Source organism: Scleropages formosus, chromosome 17 (genome assembly GCF_900964775.1).
Source record: "Scleropages formosus chromosome 17, fSclFor1.1, whole genome shotgun sequence".
NCBI lineage: Eukaryota > Metazoa > Chordata > Actinopteri > Osteoglossiformes > Osteoglossidae > Scleropages > Scleropages formosus.
Genome location: NC_041822.1, coordinates 16,544,760 through 16,561,326, shown reverse-complemented (window position 1 = coordinate 16,561,326; position 16,567 = coordinate 16,544,760). Strand labels below are relative to the sequence as shown.

The 16,567-nt window shown below is 40.4% G+C and overlaps 1 protein-coding gene across 2 annotated transcripts in view; it reads right to left on the bottom strand.

The window, feature by feature from the left end:
• The window catches only part of LOC108938121 (collagen type IV alpha-3-binding protein), a 30,900-nt gene that overhangs the window by 12,971 nt on the left and 1,362 nt on the right, over positions 1–16,567 (bottom strand). For both annotated transcript variants that reach the window (XM_018758466.1, XM_018758467.1), the window contains exons 2-3: positions 16,078–16,212; positions 7,836–7,952 (exon numbers count right to left, since the gene is read on the bottom strand). In XM_018758466.1, the coding sequence (XP_018613982.1) occupies positions 7,836–7,952; positions 16,078–16,212 (252 nt within the window). The remainder of the gene's footprint in view (positions 1–7,835; positions 7,953–16,077; positions 16,213–16,567) is intronic.

Below are 16,567 nucleotides of genomic sequence, written 5' to 3'. Positions count from 1 at the left end.
TGATCTTTTAATCAAACTGACTATTTTTATATACTCATGCAAATATGGTGTTCTTTCATGAAACTCCTAAAAGAAGGTTATTCTTCCACTGAAAAATGTTAAATGTTTTAATTCAGTTCAATATAACTGGAAAAGGAACTAGAACTACAGGCTTCGAAAGCATTTATCCACAAAGTTACTTGCATTTAGCCATTCTAATAAACATCTCATTAATGTGAGCAGAGACACTAAATAGGGCACCAAATACAATGAAGCTTAACTAATTATACTTGGGGGATGAGGGCCAACTGTGTGCTGGAACAACAGTGAGAAAGAAAAAGTCAGGTTCTGAAACATGCTGACAAAAGTCTCCTGAGTCTAATTATGTCTTAAACAATGGAAATTCAATTTAAACAAAAGCAACACCAGGAGGGCAGTGACTAGATTTAAAAAAAAAAAAAAAAATCATGGTGCATTTTTTAAAAAATTAAAAACTTTTGATACATTCTTTTGCTATTCTAGTTTGTTTTATTGATTAAACTATCAGAAATATAATAGCTGAAAAAACAACAGAAAATGTATTTTATAAAAACAAAAAAAGTCAAATGAATTACAAGGATAACTGCCACTGCACAGCAGATAACAGCACAAGACAACATTCATACCGCAGGAAGGTTTCATCTGTACGCCTCCACTCTGCCACTAGAGGGAGCCACAGGGCATCTGTTTCACTCTCGGACTGGTAGAATTTCTATTGGGTAATGGCCAGGAGTGTTGGAGTGCCTGCTCCCTTCTGCCAGGGAGAGCAGAAACACTTTCCCACAGTCCATCACACTTGCCTCCGTCCCACCCACCCATATATCAGGACACCCATTATAAAGCCTCTGAACGAATCTGAGCCAGAATTATACGGCATCCTCTGCTGGACTGACTCACTGTCAGGTCCGCTACAAGCAAGTGGACTGAAGCATCAAACACTGAGGGCGCGTGCAGCACTGCCCCTCCATGGAGGGCTCTTAACTGCATTAGCCAATGCTTTGTTTCCCAGTGCCTGGTCCACGGGCTCTCAAACCTCTGACTTGCTCCTATACCTGTCAAATGAAACCAAAATGAGAACTAAACTGTGTTAGCACGCAAGTGTGTGTGTGCGCGCGCGCACGCACGCCTTATTAGACAATTGTGTAGAAATAACACAATACAGACACTGCCTCTTTCAATGCTTCAGCCAACAAACAGGCTTCCACCAGCAGGGTGTGCCCTGGTGCAAACATCCCTGCGATGTAGGGGGTACTTCCACAGCTGTCCACTAACAGTTAGCGCCATGTGCAATCAGCCCCAGGCAGCCAGGGACCACACCCTCCGAACGGTATGCTTCCTGAAACGAGCCAAGATATAGGAGAAACTGATCCTACACAGGCCATTGACTTGGGTTCGAGTCCAATAATGTATTCTGTGACTATATTCATAAGAGTCACACCACTGAACAATCTAACTCCTGACAAAATTAAATTTACTAATTCTAAAATCAATGGTCACATGTATAGTTTTCACACGACAAAAACTCTTTTGTTATGTTATACCTGTTGGCTTTGACTTTTTACAACAGAGTCCAAAGCAAAACAACTACAAAAACAATATTTCTCGATATCATTTTTTGTGATGTGTCACGCAAATGTTTTATAATAATGTTACTGAGAAAAGCACCATGCAAAATCAAATTTGCATTGACTGTAGCTCAGCGATGGGAATCTATACAAACTAAAATCCGCATTTCAGCTCTTTGTTCCAACAGACCTAGAGTAATTACTCAAATCGATAAATAAAATCTTAATTATTTCATGACAGATGTCAAGTGTGGCCAAATGTAAACATAGTCCTCAAAAGCATGAATAGTCACATGGTCCCACTCTCACATCAATTTAAACAAATCTTCTAAACCAAAAGCAGAAGTTCTCCCTGAACCCTTACACATTTTCTTACCGAGTATTGTTAATCTCTTTGTGAAAATCTTTAAGAACCATGTTGGATTGAGATCTGAATTCTTCCAAATTTCACAAACTTTGCAACATCTCCTACACCTCTAGTCCAGTCCAGTCATGTGGACGCATGCTGCTCTAAATATCTGATCCCACATTCCTGTCCGTTTTGGTCTTTGCTTGCCTGGCTACTCTATCCTTGTCAATTCCACATGTCTACTCTGGTATTAGTGTGACACTAGTGTAGAGTAGCTACCCCACTGGTGCTTCTGAAGTTAGCACTCCTCTAGCCTGAAGCTGAAAGCCTGAGTGATGCTTGAGGTTCAACAAATGGTTTTAGCCTTCCGCTTCAGTCAAAACACCAGACCTCAGGACTGAGACTGATAATGGGAGAACCAAGCCCTCACACCACATGCTCATTTTCACACACTTCCCTTTCTAATACCAAACATTTAAGGGATTTTGTAGCGTAAGGCACTGTGACATTGGTGGCACCGTTAAGGTCATACGGTAAATAATAGTTTGCAAGCTTAAATACAACATTGTTCTTTAGCAAGAACAAAAATAATGACTATTACAATGATTTCTTATATGATGTATGTGTTGCAAACAGTAGAACAGCATACTTTAAGCACAATTTTAATCTTACAGTATGTTTTATGAAGTGTTACCACTATGGTTACAGATCTGTGAAGAGAAGCAAATTAAATGCAAACGTAGCATGTTCAATAGGAATGGAAGTGAAAACCCCAAATACTGCACTCAATAGAGAATTTCCTCTATGAATCACAACTCTTCAGACAATGACCTGTTTGTCTGCAAGGAGGAGAATGCAAGCAGGCAACTGAGGTTATGGATGGCCCCATGCAAAGGACTACAGCTGCTCACAGCGGCCCTGTGTCACTGCACTCTGTTCCCATCGTAAGTCCATCAGTGCTGCACATGCACTCCCAACTTGATGCCTCACCAGAACACCTCGTTCTGAGGAGAAGAAAAATCAGAGCGTAAGACCAGCCACACATGGGCCAAAACTGAAGTCAAACCATGTATGCAAATTTGTGTGCGAGCTAGCCAAAGGACATGGATCTGCAGACACTGGCTGTAAGATGGGATCAAACTCAACTCTTCCAGCTTCCTAAATGCAAACAAATCCTTTGAATAGCCAGAGAAATAGACTGCACATTTATTTTAGAACTAAAAAGGACATAAACCTGCTGCAAAACATTGTACTTCCACACAAAGCTTTTTCTTCTTATCCTTATAAATCGTTCTATGACCCCAGGGCTGAACAAAATGGCTAATGAGCATTTCCTTGCTTTGATGTTAAGTATTTTCACGCCTTTCTTGTGGACATACCAACGAGTGGGCCACCCCATGCCTGTGTTCAAGCATAGAGACCAATAAGAAGAATGGTGCTGGGCAAGAAGACCACGCAAGGAGTTTGCAGGGGTTGGAGGACATAGTGGAGTGTGTAGCAGGACTGGCCCTCAATGGTCTTGAAGTCTGACACCTGTATTTCAAGATGCACCTCACAGCTCGAGTCCCACCACAGGAAATGAGTACTAGCACAGGCAAACGCTTTTCCAGGGGCATGTTACCTGTTATTTAGTCTTAACCTTTATTTAGCCTGCCCATTTGTCCTAAATGACTTATAATGTTAGGTCTGCACACTAAACTTCTTACAATGATTTCCCCACTTATGAGATTTGGGTCATTTTTATGAGAGCATTGGTACTACAGCAGGCGCGGGGAACAGAACCTAGACCCTTTTATTACAAGCCAAGAGCTCTGAACTACACTACCTGCTGCAGTTTAGCCATGTGTATACCATGCCACGGTAAAACTCAAAGTGGCTGAATTATTTAGATAAGTAGGATGTAGGCTTGAAGTCTGCGGAACAAAGAAGGCTGCAAGTTACTACTGATCACATGATGTAGTCTCCACTTCTCAAGCTTCAAGTTTATTGGCAAACCACCGAGAGGCCACTCATGAGCGCTGGGGGTGTCTGCACTTGCGAGCAGCACGACTCACAACCCCATCCTCTGCTACTTTTATCAACAATTGTCAGCATTTTCTTTTCATTCCTCTCATACATTTGACCTGGTTTTCCTGTGTTAAGTCCCCACCCAGAAGCACCGTATACACGCAGCGATCAAGGACAATGCTAACAAAAGAAACTAGAAGAGTGACAGATGAAAAAGAGGTAGGATGAGACAAGAGTGCTGTGTGATGTAAGAGCATAGCGGAGGCCCTGCCTGTTGAGCCATGCATTCTGGGCCCTTGGATCTGCCTGGAACTATAATCATGTGAAAAAGAAAGTACACCCTCTCTGAATTCTATGGTTGTACGTATCAGGACTTAAAATCATCTGGTCCTTAGCAGGTCTTAAAATTAGGTAAATAGAACCTCAGATGAACAATAGATGACATATTACAGCGTGTCATGATTTAACAAAAATAAAGCCAAAATGGAGAAGCCACATGTGGAAAAACTAAGTACACTTTATGATTCAATAGCTTGTAGAACCACGGTTAGCAGCAATAACCTGAAGTAATCGTTTTCTGTATGACTATCAATCTCTCACATAGTTGTGGAGGAATTTTGGCCCACTCTTCTTTACAACGTTGCTTCAGTTTGCAGGCATTTGTTTATGCACAGCTCTCTTAAGGTCCCACCACAGCATTTCAATCGGGTTGAGGTCTGAACTTTGACTGGGCCATTGCAACACCTCGATTCTTTTCTTTTTCAGCCATTCTGTTGTAGATTTGCTGGTGTGCTTGGGATCATTGTCCTGTTGCATGACCCAATTTCGGCCCAGCTTTAGCTGTTGGACAGATGGCCTCACATTTGACTCTAGAATACTTTGGTATACAGAGGAGTTCATGGTCAACTCAATGACTGCAAGGTGCCCAGGTCCTGTGGCTGCAAGACAAGTCCAAATCATCACTCCTCCACCACCGTGCTGGACAGCTGCTAGGAAGTGTTTGTGCTGATATGCTGTGTTTGGTTGACACTGTTCCAGAAGTCTTGTAGTTTGTTCAGATGCAACTTTGCAAACCTAAGCCGTGCTGCCATGTTCTTTTGAGAGAGAAGAGGCTTTCTCCTGGCAACCCTTCCAAACAAACCATACTTGTTCAGTCTTTGTCTAATTGTACTGTCACGAACTTTAACATTTAACATGCTAACCGAGGCCTGTAGAGTCTGAGATGTAACTCTTGGGTTTTTTGCAATTTCTCTGAGCATTGCACGGTCTGACCTTGGGGTGAATTTGCTGGGACGTCCACTCCTGGGAAGATTAGCAACTGTCGTGAATAGTTTCCACTTGTGAATAATCTTCCTCACTGTCAAATGATGGATTTTAAATTGTTTTGAAATGGCCTTATAACCCTTCCCAGATTGATGGGCAGCAACAATTGCTTCTCTAAGATCATTGCTTTCATCTTTCCTCCTTGGCATTGTGTTACCACACACCTGAATGCTCCAGACCAGCAAACTGCCAAAACTTCTGCTTTTATAGAGGTGGTCACACTTGCTGATGATCAATTAATCAAGGGCATTTGATTAGCAGCACCTGGCTGCTACTTACCCTCTTAATTCCTATGGAAGCCATAAGGGTGTACTTAGTATTGTTGTTCATCTGAGGTTCTATTTACCTAATTTTAAGACCTGCTAAGGACCAAATGATTTTAAGTCCTGATACGTACAACCATAGAATTCAAAGAGGGTGTACTTTCTTTTTCACATGACTGTATGCATCTTGTTGCTCTTTTTCAGTGCTACTCTTAAAAGGAAACAGTGTGAAAAACTGCATGAATATCATGACATTATAATTCTCAATCAATACTGACTGCAACGTTGTATGTAAAAAGCATTAAAGGATTTTCTATTGATATCCTGATTACCAAGTTTTACACTCCTTTGTGGGCTTCATTCAGCCTTTCAGCCCGCTTGCCATGAATGAGGTTTTTATTGGCGTAAACAAACAGCTAAAATGCCACAACTCTTCCCTATTTCCCTATTCACTGTGACATCTTAGTCCATGAGTTGTACTTAGAACCTGCAAAAAGATGCTATAATCATATTTCTGAGTTTAGGCAAAATATATCAACAGCATTTATTTTTATTTAAAAATATTATCAACAAGCAAGATAAGTGGCACAGTAGTATGGATGGTGCCTCACACTGCCTGAGCTGTGCTTTGGGGTTCCAGTCAGGCTCAGGGTATGCAGAGTTCGCACGTTCTCCCTGTGCTCACATTCCAAAGACACGCACACAAGAAGCCAATCGTGAAGGACTTCCGAACCCTTCCCTCACCATGAAAACCTTGTGAGTGATCGCTGTAAGTTGAATTCAACTTGACTGCACTAACTCTACCATTAAGCTAATATGCTTTAAGTCCTGGGTAGACCGATATATCATACTCTTGATTTTGCGCTTCTGAACTTAAAGGTCTGAACGGCTTTACAGGTCAGCATCTGAAATATAGCTGAAATCCTCTGCCCATCTTAAAATGCTGCCAAATTCCTCTCTTATTGCAGTCTGTGGGACATGTAGAGACCTGGCTCATGGTATGCTCACAGTATGGGAAACAAAGTGTCAACTGAGCTCTGCCGTCTACAACATGCTTGGTGAAAGGGGACAAACTGGCTCATGTTGTGCAGTGGGACACAAGGGAATGGGGGTGGGGTACTGCATGTTGGCTCCTGCTTAATGTTTTGGAAAAATAACAATGAGTTATGAGTCCTCGGCTGCTATTCAAGTGCAATCAAAACAAAGAAACCCCTTCGGTGGGGGGGGCACTTCTGTCTCCTTGTGAGCCGTGTGCAGGGCCTCTGAAATATGGTTCTGTTTAAAAGGACTCAACACTCCCCCATGTGTTTCCCCTTAGCCTACATGTTTTGGTGCGACAGCAATTGTGGACTCCAGCTCGTCCCACCCACTTTCAGCAATCAAACCTGACAGATCTGCTTAATGTCGAGTGGCTGCAAAACAAATACCGTGCCGATTTAAGCAGCACACGTTCTTACCCTAAGTGACTTTTGCACAGTGACACCGTTGACTTTTTTTAAAAAAGCAGGGTCTTTAAACATTTATGCTTATTTCTTCAGCTGACGCTTTCTCCAAGGTGACAATATTTAGCTACTTACTGGGCTAATTTTTACTTTAACAATTCAGAGTAAGTATCTTGCTCAAGAGTATTACAGCAGGAGGTGGGATCCAAATCTCAGACCTCTGAATGTGAGGATGTAGCTTTAACAGCTACGCCTCAAGCTGATGCATAACATGTGAAGGACTTTTCAACAGTGCAACTATAGCAGATTTTTGTTGATATCTCCACCATTCATCTTCTGATGTCAAATGCAGATCCCTAACCTGTAATCAATTTTCATTCCACTTCTCAACTTCTTCTTACCCTCTATGGAGCAGCTGCACACTGCCACACCTTAGTGCCCTGCAGACCTCAACACGCAGAACACGAATGTGGGAAGTCAGGCAAAGAAACCACACACAGTGCTCCACTGAACCTGAAGCCATCAGAAGATCCCTAAATGAAGGGCATTTTTAATATATTTCAAATGCTTCAACATGCCTCAAATCTGTGTGTGTAGAACTAAGAGTGTCTGGTGGGACTAAGGGACTCTTCACAACTAACACTCCCCTAGGCATAACCTCTCCAGTTCATTTTCAGACAGCTAAAGTAATAGAAAGTGATGTTATTTCTTGGTTTCTGGTTAATTTGCCTTCTTCAAACTTATTACATAACAGAAAAAACACAGAAAACCACAAATGAAAGAAATGCATGCAGTTCTAGGGTTTGAAGTCACAGAGTGACAATGCACACCTCTGGTGATAATCATAAAGACGGTAAACCTGTCTTACCTTGTGCAGCTCAATAGACTCAATCCACTGCCGTCGGTGTTCAGGGTCTTGGGCCCGCAGGTACCAGACGCTGTCATTGACACTGATGTCAAACCGGCACTCGTCAAACTCATGAGGCTGTGGAAGGATGTATGGTCAGCAAATCTGATAACCATTTTTTGTTTCTCACCTAAGCTAGATGTCACAACACAAGTAAAATCATAGCACAGGAATAAAATTACTGTAAACTTGTAAATAGCATCTTAAATTTTCCTGTACTGTGACCAAATTAACTGTAGTTTCAGTTATTTAAACTAAATAGCTGAATTAAAATTTACAATTTTGTGTCTCTCTCATGCTTAGTAACTTGAAAACAACATTTGGAAAACAAATTCCAAACATTTGTCAAACTAATAAAAATAAACACCTCAAATAAAGAATTTCTTCCTTCTTCTCACACAAGAAAATCCTTGAACTTGAGAGTTACTTTTTGAAAGTCAGTCCAAATACCACTATGGCTTGGCTCATTTGATGTTAAAGGGATGGGTGCTTCATTTTTATTTAGAACCTGAAGCTGTACATATGATTAAAAAAAACCCATCATATTCTGATATCCCTGGTCCTGAAGTCTGAAGGAACAAGCACGTTAAAGGTTATGGCATTTTACAAAGTTCAGTTTCCATATCCAGTGGTTTACCTTCCTGCATTTCCACAAATGCAATACGGGCAGTAGGTTACATAATGCACAGAGCTACTGCCTTGAACTTGAAGGACAAGGTGTGAATCTCAGTCCTACCATAGCAAACTAGAGGAAGGTAGTTACCATAAATTGCTCCAGTAAAAATTACTTCACTGTACAAATGAGTAAACCAATGTATACTGCTTTACAGAAAATTAATAAGCCAAGGAAGTAAATATAAGTGGAATGTAAATGCAATATGCATTTTGTGTCAGAAATCCCTAAGCAGACAGTAATAAAGAATCATTCTAACAGTTCTCCACAATTAAGCCTTTTAGCATGCATTTGCATTAGGAAACAATATAAAACCACATACTGTATAGCAAAAAGTAACCCATTTAAATGCAAATATAAAACAGTTTTCATTATAATATAGTGCAAAGAATTATTCTATGAAAGTATTTTATCATGGTTCATGTGGTTTCAAATGATAATGTTAAGGATGACAAAACAACACATGGTTTCAACTTCTTTCAGAACATTTTCTGCTCTGAAACTACACGGTCTTGTGTAAATGCTTAAGTTCGATTATAATGGTTAAAGCAAGACTATTACAGTCTATGAAGAAATTTTAATCTCCACAAAAACCAACCATGTCTAAATTTTACAGGCAGGTGATTCCTGTTCCAAAAACCTGCTGACCTGAATCTGATGACATAATGCTGAGATGTGAGAGGCGTGGGTTAAATAAAAGCATTCATAGAATGTCTAGTGGGAACAAAACAAGGGAAATAAAAGGTCTTTTAGGAAAATGAGGTCAGCGCCAGTGCTGCTGGGGGCTATATTCTTTTGCATCTATATACTTCCTATGCAAAAAGCCAGAGTATATATTTAAAACTGTAAAACACAGATGCTGTAGTCAGTTTAACTAAAGTTGTCCAAAATTGGTTGCCTGCATGGTCACTGCTCTTCAATCTCAAGCTGACAGTGTGAAATATGAAATTAACCAATAAATACAGTACTCCACCTGAAAACTGCAATACAAAATTTTACATGCAGTTTTGCAATCCAAAACCTAAAAGGCAGTCAAACTTTATCTCAAAGAAAATATATTAATGCACTTAAAATACTTTTGGCAGAAAAAAAGTTACAGTAATAAATGATGAAGGAATAAGATAACTATCCTCCCATTAGATTGTTTACAGTGTAGGTTTATGGCTCTGTATGGGATCAGCAGTTTTCACTGGTTCACTAAACTGTTTCAACCTGAGAAAACAATGAGCCCAGGGCCTTTCAACAGATGCAAAACTTTGAAGAGCTTGGCTGTTGTACAAGTGCCTTCTTAGGGCCACACGTAGTGCCGGTTCATCTGGACCACACAGCCTTATTCACGACAGGGAGGGCTGCCAAGTGGAGATCGCTGACTTTATTTATACTCCAGCTCCTTACCAAAGAAATAATAAGCAGCATTGCTAGAGAAGCAAAAGTTTTTCACCTCAGCAGGAGATTTAAATTGTGAATGTATGAGATTCAAGAGGGCTTACATGACTTGTCATTAGCATACCAGCCTGTCCAGCTAAGGGTGACTCAATTCCTCAATAAGACATCTATAAGCTGTCAACAGCTTGCCATGTATGCCTTGATCTATTATAACTGGATAAAAATGTACTGCAGATGACACTGAAAAGAATTCATTCAAAATCAATCAAGTCAAATGGAAGAAAGTTGTGAAATCTTCAGTCTCAAGTTGCTTTCAAGGTTGTGATCAAGGACAAGGTTAATGTCAAAGTCAGTATACACCGACACTAGTTTTAAACACATTAGTGAACATTTCTTGATTATCACTATTGGCCACGGTATTCTCTTGGCCTTCCAGAGATGTCACATACTTCCCTCGTTATGAATATGCAGAGAAAAGTTCTTCCTAGACCTGGCTTTAAAGTCACTAGACTAGTCTAGACTTCTGAACAGTGCATTAAAAAAAACTGATTCGGTTGGAGAATGTGTTGAGGTTAAGATGTCCCATTCAGTGAAAATTCAGGATGTTGCTTGGACAAGTTAGCTTCATGGTTGTCAGACAGCACTGGTATATTTTGAAATAACAACCAACTGCATGAAGTGCGATTAGTCAGATATTGTAAACTTTTCAACAGGTGAGGTAAAGAAAACTCCCACAGAAGTCTTAACTTTTGATCAATATCAAAAGTGAGGTAGCTTACAGTCAAATCCCACTTCATGGAATTCCTCATAGGACCCTGGGGACAGCAGTCAAGGCACACCAGTGTCTCCTGACAGCAAATATATTCAACAGTACTCAACGACTTGTTTGCAGTGTTTCAATGCAAGAAATTACTTGGTTTGAAGTAAGAGGGGTGTGACAGATTTGTACATGTGCTACATTCTATTGAGGGCAAATAGATTATCATTAGGAAAAAGGTCAAAGTTTGATTGTACAATGTGCATTTCTGGCGATACAGTTTATATTCAAGTTCCTTGATGAACGTGGTGCAAAATATCAAGCATCTAGTTCTCAATTCAAACATTTATATATGTATGTATTTATTTAGCAGACGCTTTTCTCCAAAGCGACTTCCAATGAACTCTATGTAGTGTTATCAGCCCACGCACCTTATTCACCAAGGTGACTTACAATGGATCACTCATCCATACATCAGGGGAACACACTCTCATTCATACACTATGGATGAACCTGATCAGCATGTCTTTGGACTGTGAGAGGAAACCAGAGCACCCAAACAATGTCTGACACTGCTGTAAACTGTTGGAGGAACCTCTGCCAAAATTAAATATTCTCTGATCTAGAAAACATGACTGCTACAAACAATCCCAAAACCAAACTTGTTAAAAATGTCCCATTCCTTGTTTTTGTAATTTTGGGTAAAATAGAGGGTTTGCCTTAAAAACCTGACAATTCCTTGAATCTATAAGAAAACAGTGTCATCATGCTTTAGAGTAGTATATGCATGTGTGGAGTGACGGGTACAGACAGTTTGAGCAGAGCACACTTTCCGGGATCAGTGCCATTCACAACCCTGCAACTCAGCAAATGATAAGACAAAAGACCCTCAACAACGGCACTGGCAGTCTGACAGAAGGTGAGAGCCAAAGCAGTCAAGCTGCCCAGTTCTTATAAACTGCGATTATAGTTGGAAACAGACTATTACACTCATCTTCCAAAAGTTTTTCTCATCAACATAAACATATTTATTGCACATCCAGGAATAAGAAACAGCCTCCAAAGAAAAAAAAAAAAAAAAAAGAAAATCCAGAGACCAATTTTAGAGCAGAAGAAAAAAGGTCAATGAGATGCACTTCCAAAATGACATCTGCACAGGTCTTACACAAACCTTATTCACCAAGGTGACTTACACTGCTAGATACACTACTTACAGCGGGTCACTCATCCATACATCAGTGCAACACACACTCTCTCTGTCACTCACACACTATGGATGAACCTGAACAGCATGTCTTTGGACTGTGGGAGGAAACCAGAGCACCAAGAAGAAACCCACACAGACTGAGCAGGGATGGAACCCACGTGCTCTCACATCACTCAGGCACTGTGAGACAGCAGCACTACTTGCTGTGCCACTGAGCCACCCACATGGGTCATGGGTCCACTATGCTACCTACTGCCCTCACGTAAATCCCAGTCTCTTGAATTCACCATTGCCCATTATGTTGCTAACCCTGAAACAGCTGGCCAGTGGGTTAGTGAGTTATATTGGGATCAGACTGTGTGTGTATATTTATATTTATTAATTTAGGAGATACTTTCATCTAAAGCAATATCCAACTCACTAGTAAACAGAAGTTCATTTCACCAACAGATAGAACGAGACTGTCTGGAATCTACCATCTGTGCGAGCTTAAATTTCATGAGTATCTACATCTACTGAGGGAATACATTTTTTGAACAGATAATGTAGTGCAAATTTATGGACTAGGCAGTAGGTCAGGAAAGAAGTGGGTCTGAAAGAGATTCGTTTCTAAACAATTCTTCAATGTTGACACTGATTCAGCAGTTTTGAGTGAGACAGGGAGCTGATTCCATAACACTGGAGGCAGAACTGAAAACATTCAGGTTTTTGATTCTGGACCTTGTGTGTTGAACCAGCTCGTGGCCAGAGGTGGAGGAGCGTAGCAGTCTGAGGCACAGTGAGTAATAAGGTCCCTCAGGTATTGGGGAGCAGATGGATTAATGGTCTTTAGACCAGTTTTCCCCCCCCCCTCCCTGTAACCAGAGTCTTAAAAGTTGGCATTGGCAGCTACAGGGAGACAATGGAGAGAGAGAGAGAAGGAGGGAGATACATGGGAAAGCTTTGACAGGTAAAACAACTCATGCAGTAGCATTCTATATCAGCTGGAGATATGAGATGGAGGAGGCAGTAAGACAGGAGAGAGTTGCAGTAATCAAGACAGGATATCACTATGGACTGGACCAGAAGATGAGCAGAGCATGTTGTGAGATAAGGTCAGATCTTGTGGTCGTTATGCAGGACATACATACAGGACCAGGTTATGACTTTAATGTGTTGGAAGAAGCGAAGACTACAGTTAACAACTTCCAGGCTATTGACCAATGAAGTAGATGAAATGAGCAAGTTTTCAACTTCAGAATTCCCAACAGGTGGACAGACCTGCTGGGAGGTGAAACATATCGGTCTTTGAGAGGTTGACCTTTAGATGATTATCAGTCATCCAAATAAAGATGATAGAAGCAAGCTGCGATATGAGAGGATACGTCAGTAGTGGGAGGGGGAAAAGAAGAGCTGAGTGTCATCAGCATAGCAGTGACAGGAGAATCCGTGGCAGGCAATGACAGAGCAAGGGGAGAGGTGCAGATGAAGAAGAGTAAGGAGCCCAGCACCAAGACCTGCAGAACACCAATTGAGAAAGGCTGAGGGGAAGACAGGGACCCATGCCAAACTACCTCTTAAGACCTACCTGAAAGGTAGGACTCAAAACATTTCAGTACCATCCCAGTACCACCCTTTGAAGCCAAGCTGTCCAAGAGAGGAAAGGAGAATAAAGTCGTTGACAGAGTCATATGGCACAGAGATGAGTAAAGTGAGAGCCAAGGAAAGGGAGGATACTCTAGATGATTGGAGAATAACTGACACTGCAAGGACATTAGTCTTAGGGCAAAGGTTCATCTTGAATCCAGACCGATGGCAATCAAGATGACCATTCTGGGCAAGAAATACATACTGGTTATAAGCTGCATGTTCCAGAGTTTAAGAGGGGGGGAAAAAAAAAAGGAGCAGAGAAACTATGCTTTAATTCTGGTTTGGATCTGATTCCAGAGGTGCTTCTTTTAACAGCAGTGAGGTGTGGGCAGGTCTGATGGCAGATGGGAAGCAATCAGAGTATGAGGAATTAATGATAGAGAATAGAAATAAACTGCAGTGAAATTGTCTCTAAAAAGAAAAAGAGATGGGATCAAGAGAGCAAGTGCTGGCTCTGTGTGAGAGCAAGTCAGAGAATTCACCTTCTGATACAGATTGAAATGCTAAGAAAGAGGCTTTGTTAGGAGTCCCAGCATTGATGGGCTAGGCAGATGCTCAGAACTTGTCAGTGATGGAAATCACCTCGTCTCTAAAGTAGGAGGCAAAATCATCAGCAGTGAGGGAAGAAAAAGTGCTGAATAGTTTGGTGGCCATCGGCTGCGGACTAGAGTCTTTCTTAAAAATAAAAAATAAAAAGTTTAGTAAGTTTTTGCTGAGGAAAAGCCGAGTAAAAGCAAGGACTAATGCAAGGAGCTCCTTACAAAGCACTAAGTCTGTGACACTTAGATATCTGCAATTTCAGCAGCATGGAGTTTGGTTTTGAGGTTATCACTGTACAGAAAATTATTTCAAATGACTGCTTAAATAGACCGTCTATGACACCATCCATGTTGAAAAAGGAATTCCTGCAAACAGTGAGCTAAGAAAACTATTTACATATTCACCAGGTTGACAAGACCCAAGTTTGAATACCTCAATAAGGAAATATGCTAGATCCCTTGCCAAGCAACCACAGTAACCTTACATCTTTCCTTTTAATATGATTGCTGGTTGTGATATGAAAGAGTTGCCCAATGTGTTCTCACAGGAAAAAGTAAACTGCAGTCAAATGCTCAAATCAGCCTTAAAAGACAGGCACTGCATCCAGTGGTGAGTCCAGTGCTCTCAGTTACATGGACTAGCAAAAATTTTGGCTGATTCATTGAATTAAAGCCAAGATGAGTTTCTGGCTGATTCAATTATACTGCACTCAGGTTATAAACAGTTACAACTGTGAAATAAGAGACTTAGTGAGCGGTGACCTACAGACTAGGAGACAAAAATAAATCTTTTCTGTTCCAATCTGGTCACACATAAAGGCAGATATTTAATCAGATCATGTTTTAATCCTGTTGTATTCTGTGAGAACAATCCCATTTGTTTTTATTTTGAACTAAACAATAGCACTTGTCACAAAAACAAATTCTCAGTGGGGCATCCAATTTCTGCTGAATTATTATGCTTTTTTTCCTGAAAAGGAACTTAAGTTACTGAGATAGATTACTGCCTGATCCAAAATTGCAATATACAGATGACCACAGAAAAATCTAAGCAAATGTGAATATCTCAAATTCATTTCCAAATCCTCTTGTGCACTTGATTTTATCAAACTTATTAAAATTCAGCCTTTATATCAGTATTATAACCATCTCTTAAGCAGTATGGTAGAAAGCACCTCCAGTTAACGCTTACAACATCTGTCCTCAGAACACATCATTTTCAGTGGATGTTCAGAAAACTCTGAAAAAGGTAAACAAATTATCAAGGGAAAAGAGTGTGGTTAATTATAACTTTTAAAAAAGTTTGAACCAGTCATGAAAACCAAACCATTTAAAGATTACGTAAATATGTACTACTGCGCAACACAAAACAAAGGATGGTTGCTCTCTTCTTAAAATACAGGATCGCAACAGTCGCTGTTTTGTTGAATGTCAACTGCTGAATGCTAACTAATGCAAACCAGCTATTTTAACATTTTAGCCACCCTTCTTTCATTTAACTGGAAGATTCAGACTGTTCTACGAAATCACTGTTGCAATAAAAACTTCATAGAGGTAAATTATTACTACAGTTAGCACCCATGACTCAGGCAGATTAAACCAGTGGAGGATGACCCTGGGCCTTGAGGGCTGCTCTGTATGCTGGATTATGCTTTACATCATCTCCTATTTTTATTACTGATGAAATGGTCCTTCAGGCAAAACCTAGAGATATCAATTAAACCATATACTTTCTCCACACCTTGAAAGGCACCATGATTCATGGTAGTTATTCATTACAGAAATCCCTACCCACAACAATACCAACAGTTTGTTAAATCTGTTTCAAAGCAGAACAACACATGCTGAAAAATAAAAATAATCCTCAAAGTAAGCATTTAAAAATATTTCTAGAAAAAAATAAGATTAAAACAGAAATAAAAACACTGGTCAATAAAAACATTCTGGGGTGAGTCTGATGCCTGATCAACTTATATATGCTGCAGGAATGCTGCTTTTGTCCAGGTCCTTACCGTGATAACAGCCTTGCTGAGACACAGTGACCCGCGGCATCCGTACTCCCGCTCATCCTCACTTTTGTAGTAGCTCAAGGTGTTATTTTTTAACACCACCCAGCGGTCCTGCCACCCGTGAATGTAGTTGGTCCACTGCAAAAAAAAAAATTAAGATTATAACTTCAGATGCAATATATCACTCCCTACAGCTGTGTGCACTGTTTATCATTCAAGTCACTGTATGGTGATGTTTACAACAAGTTCAGAAACATATTCAAGGATAAAGAGCAAAAGCCTGTCAGCTAGATCAAAGAGAAACCCTCCTGTTCAAGAAATGTGTAACCTGAGCTATTTACACAAACATTGCATAGTTTACATTTACTCATAGCTGATGCTTTTCTTCAATGCGACTTACAACGTTAAGGTATTTATAATTATTTACCCATTTACACAGCTGGGTAGTTTTCAGTGGAGTAATTTAGGGGAAGTACCTGCTTAGGTACTACAG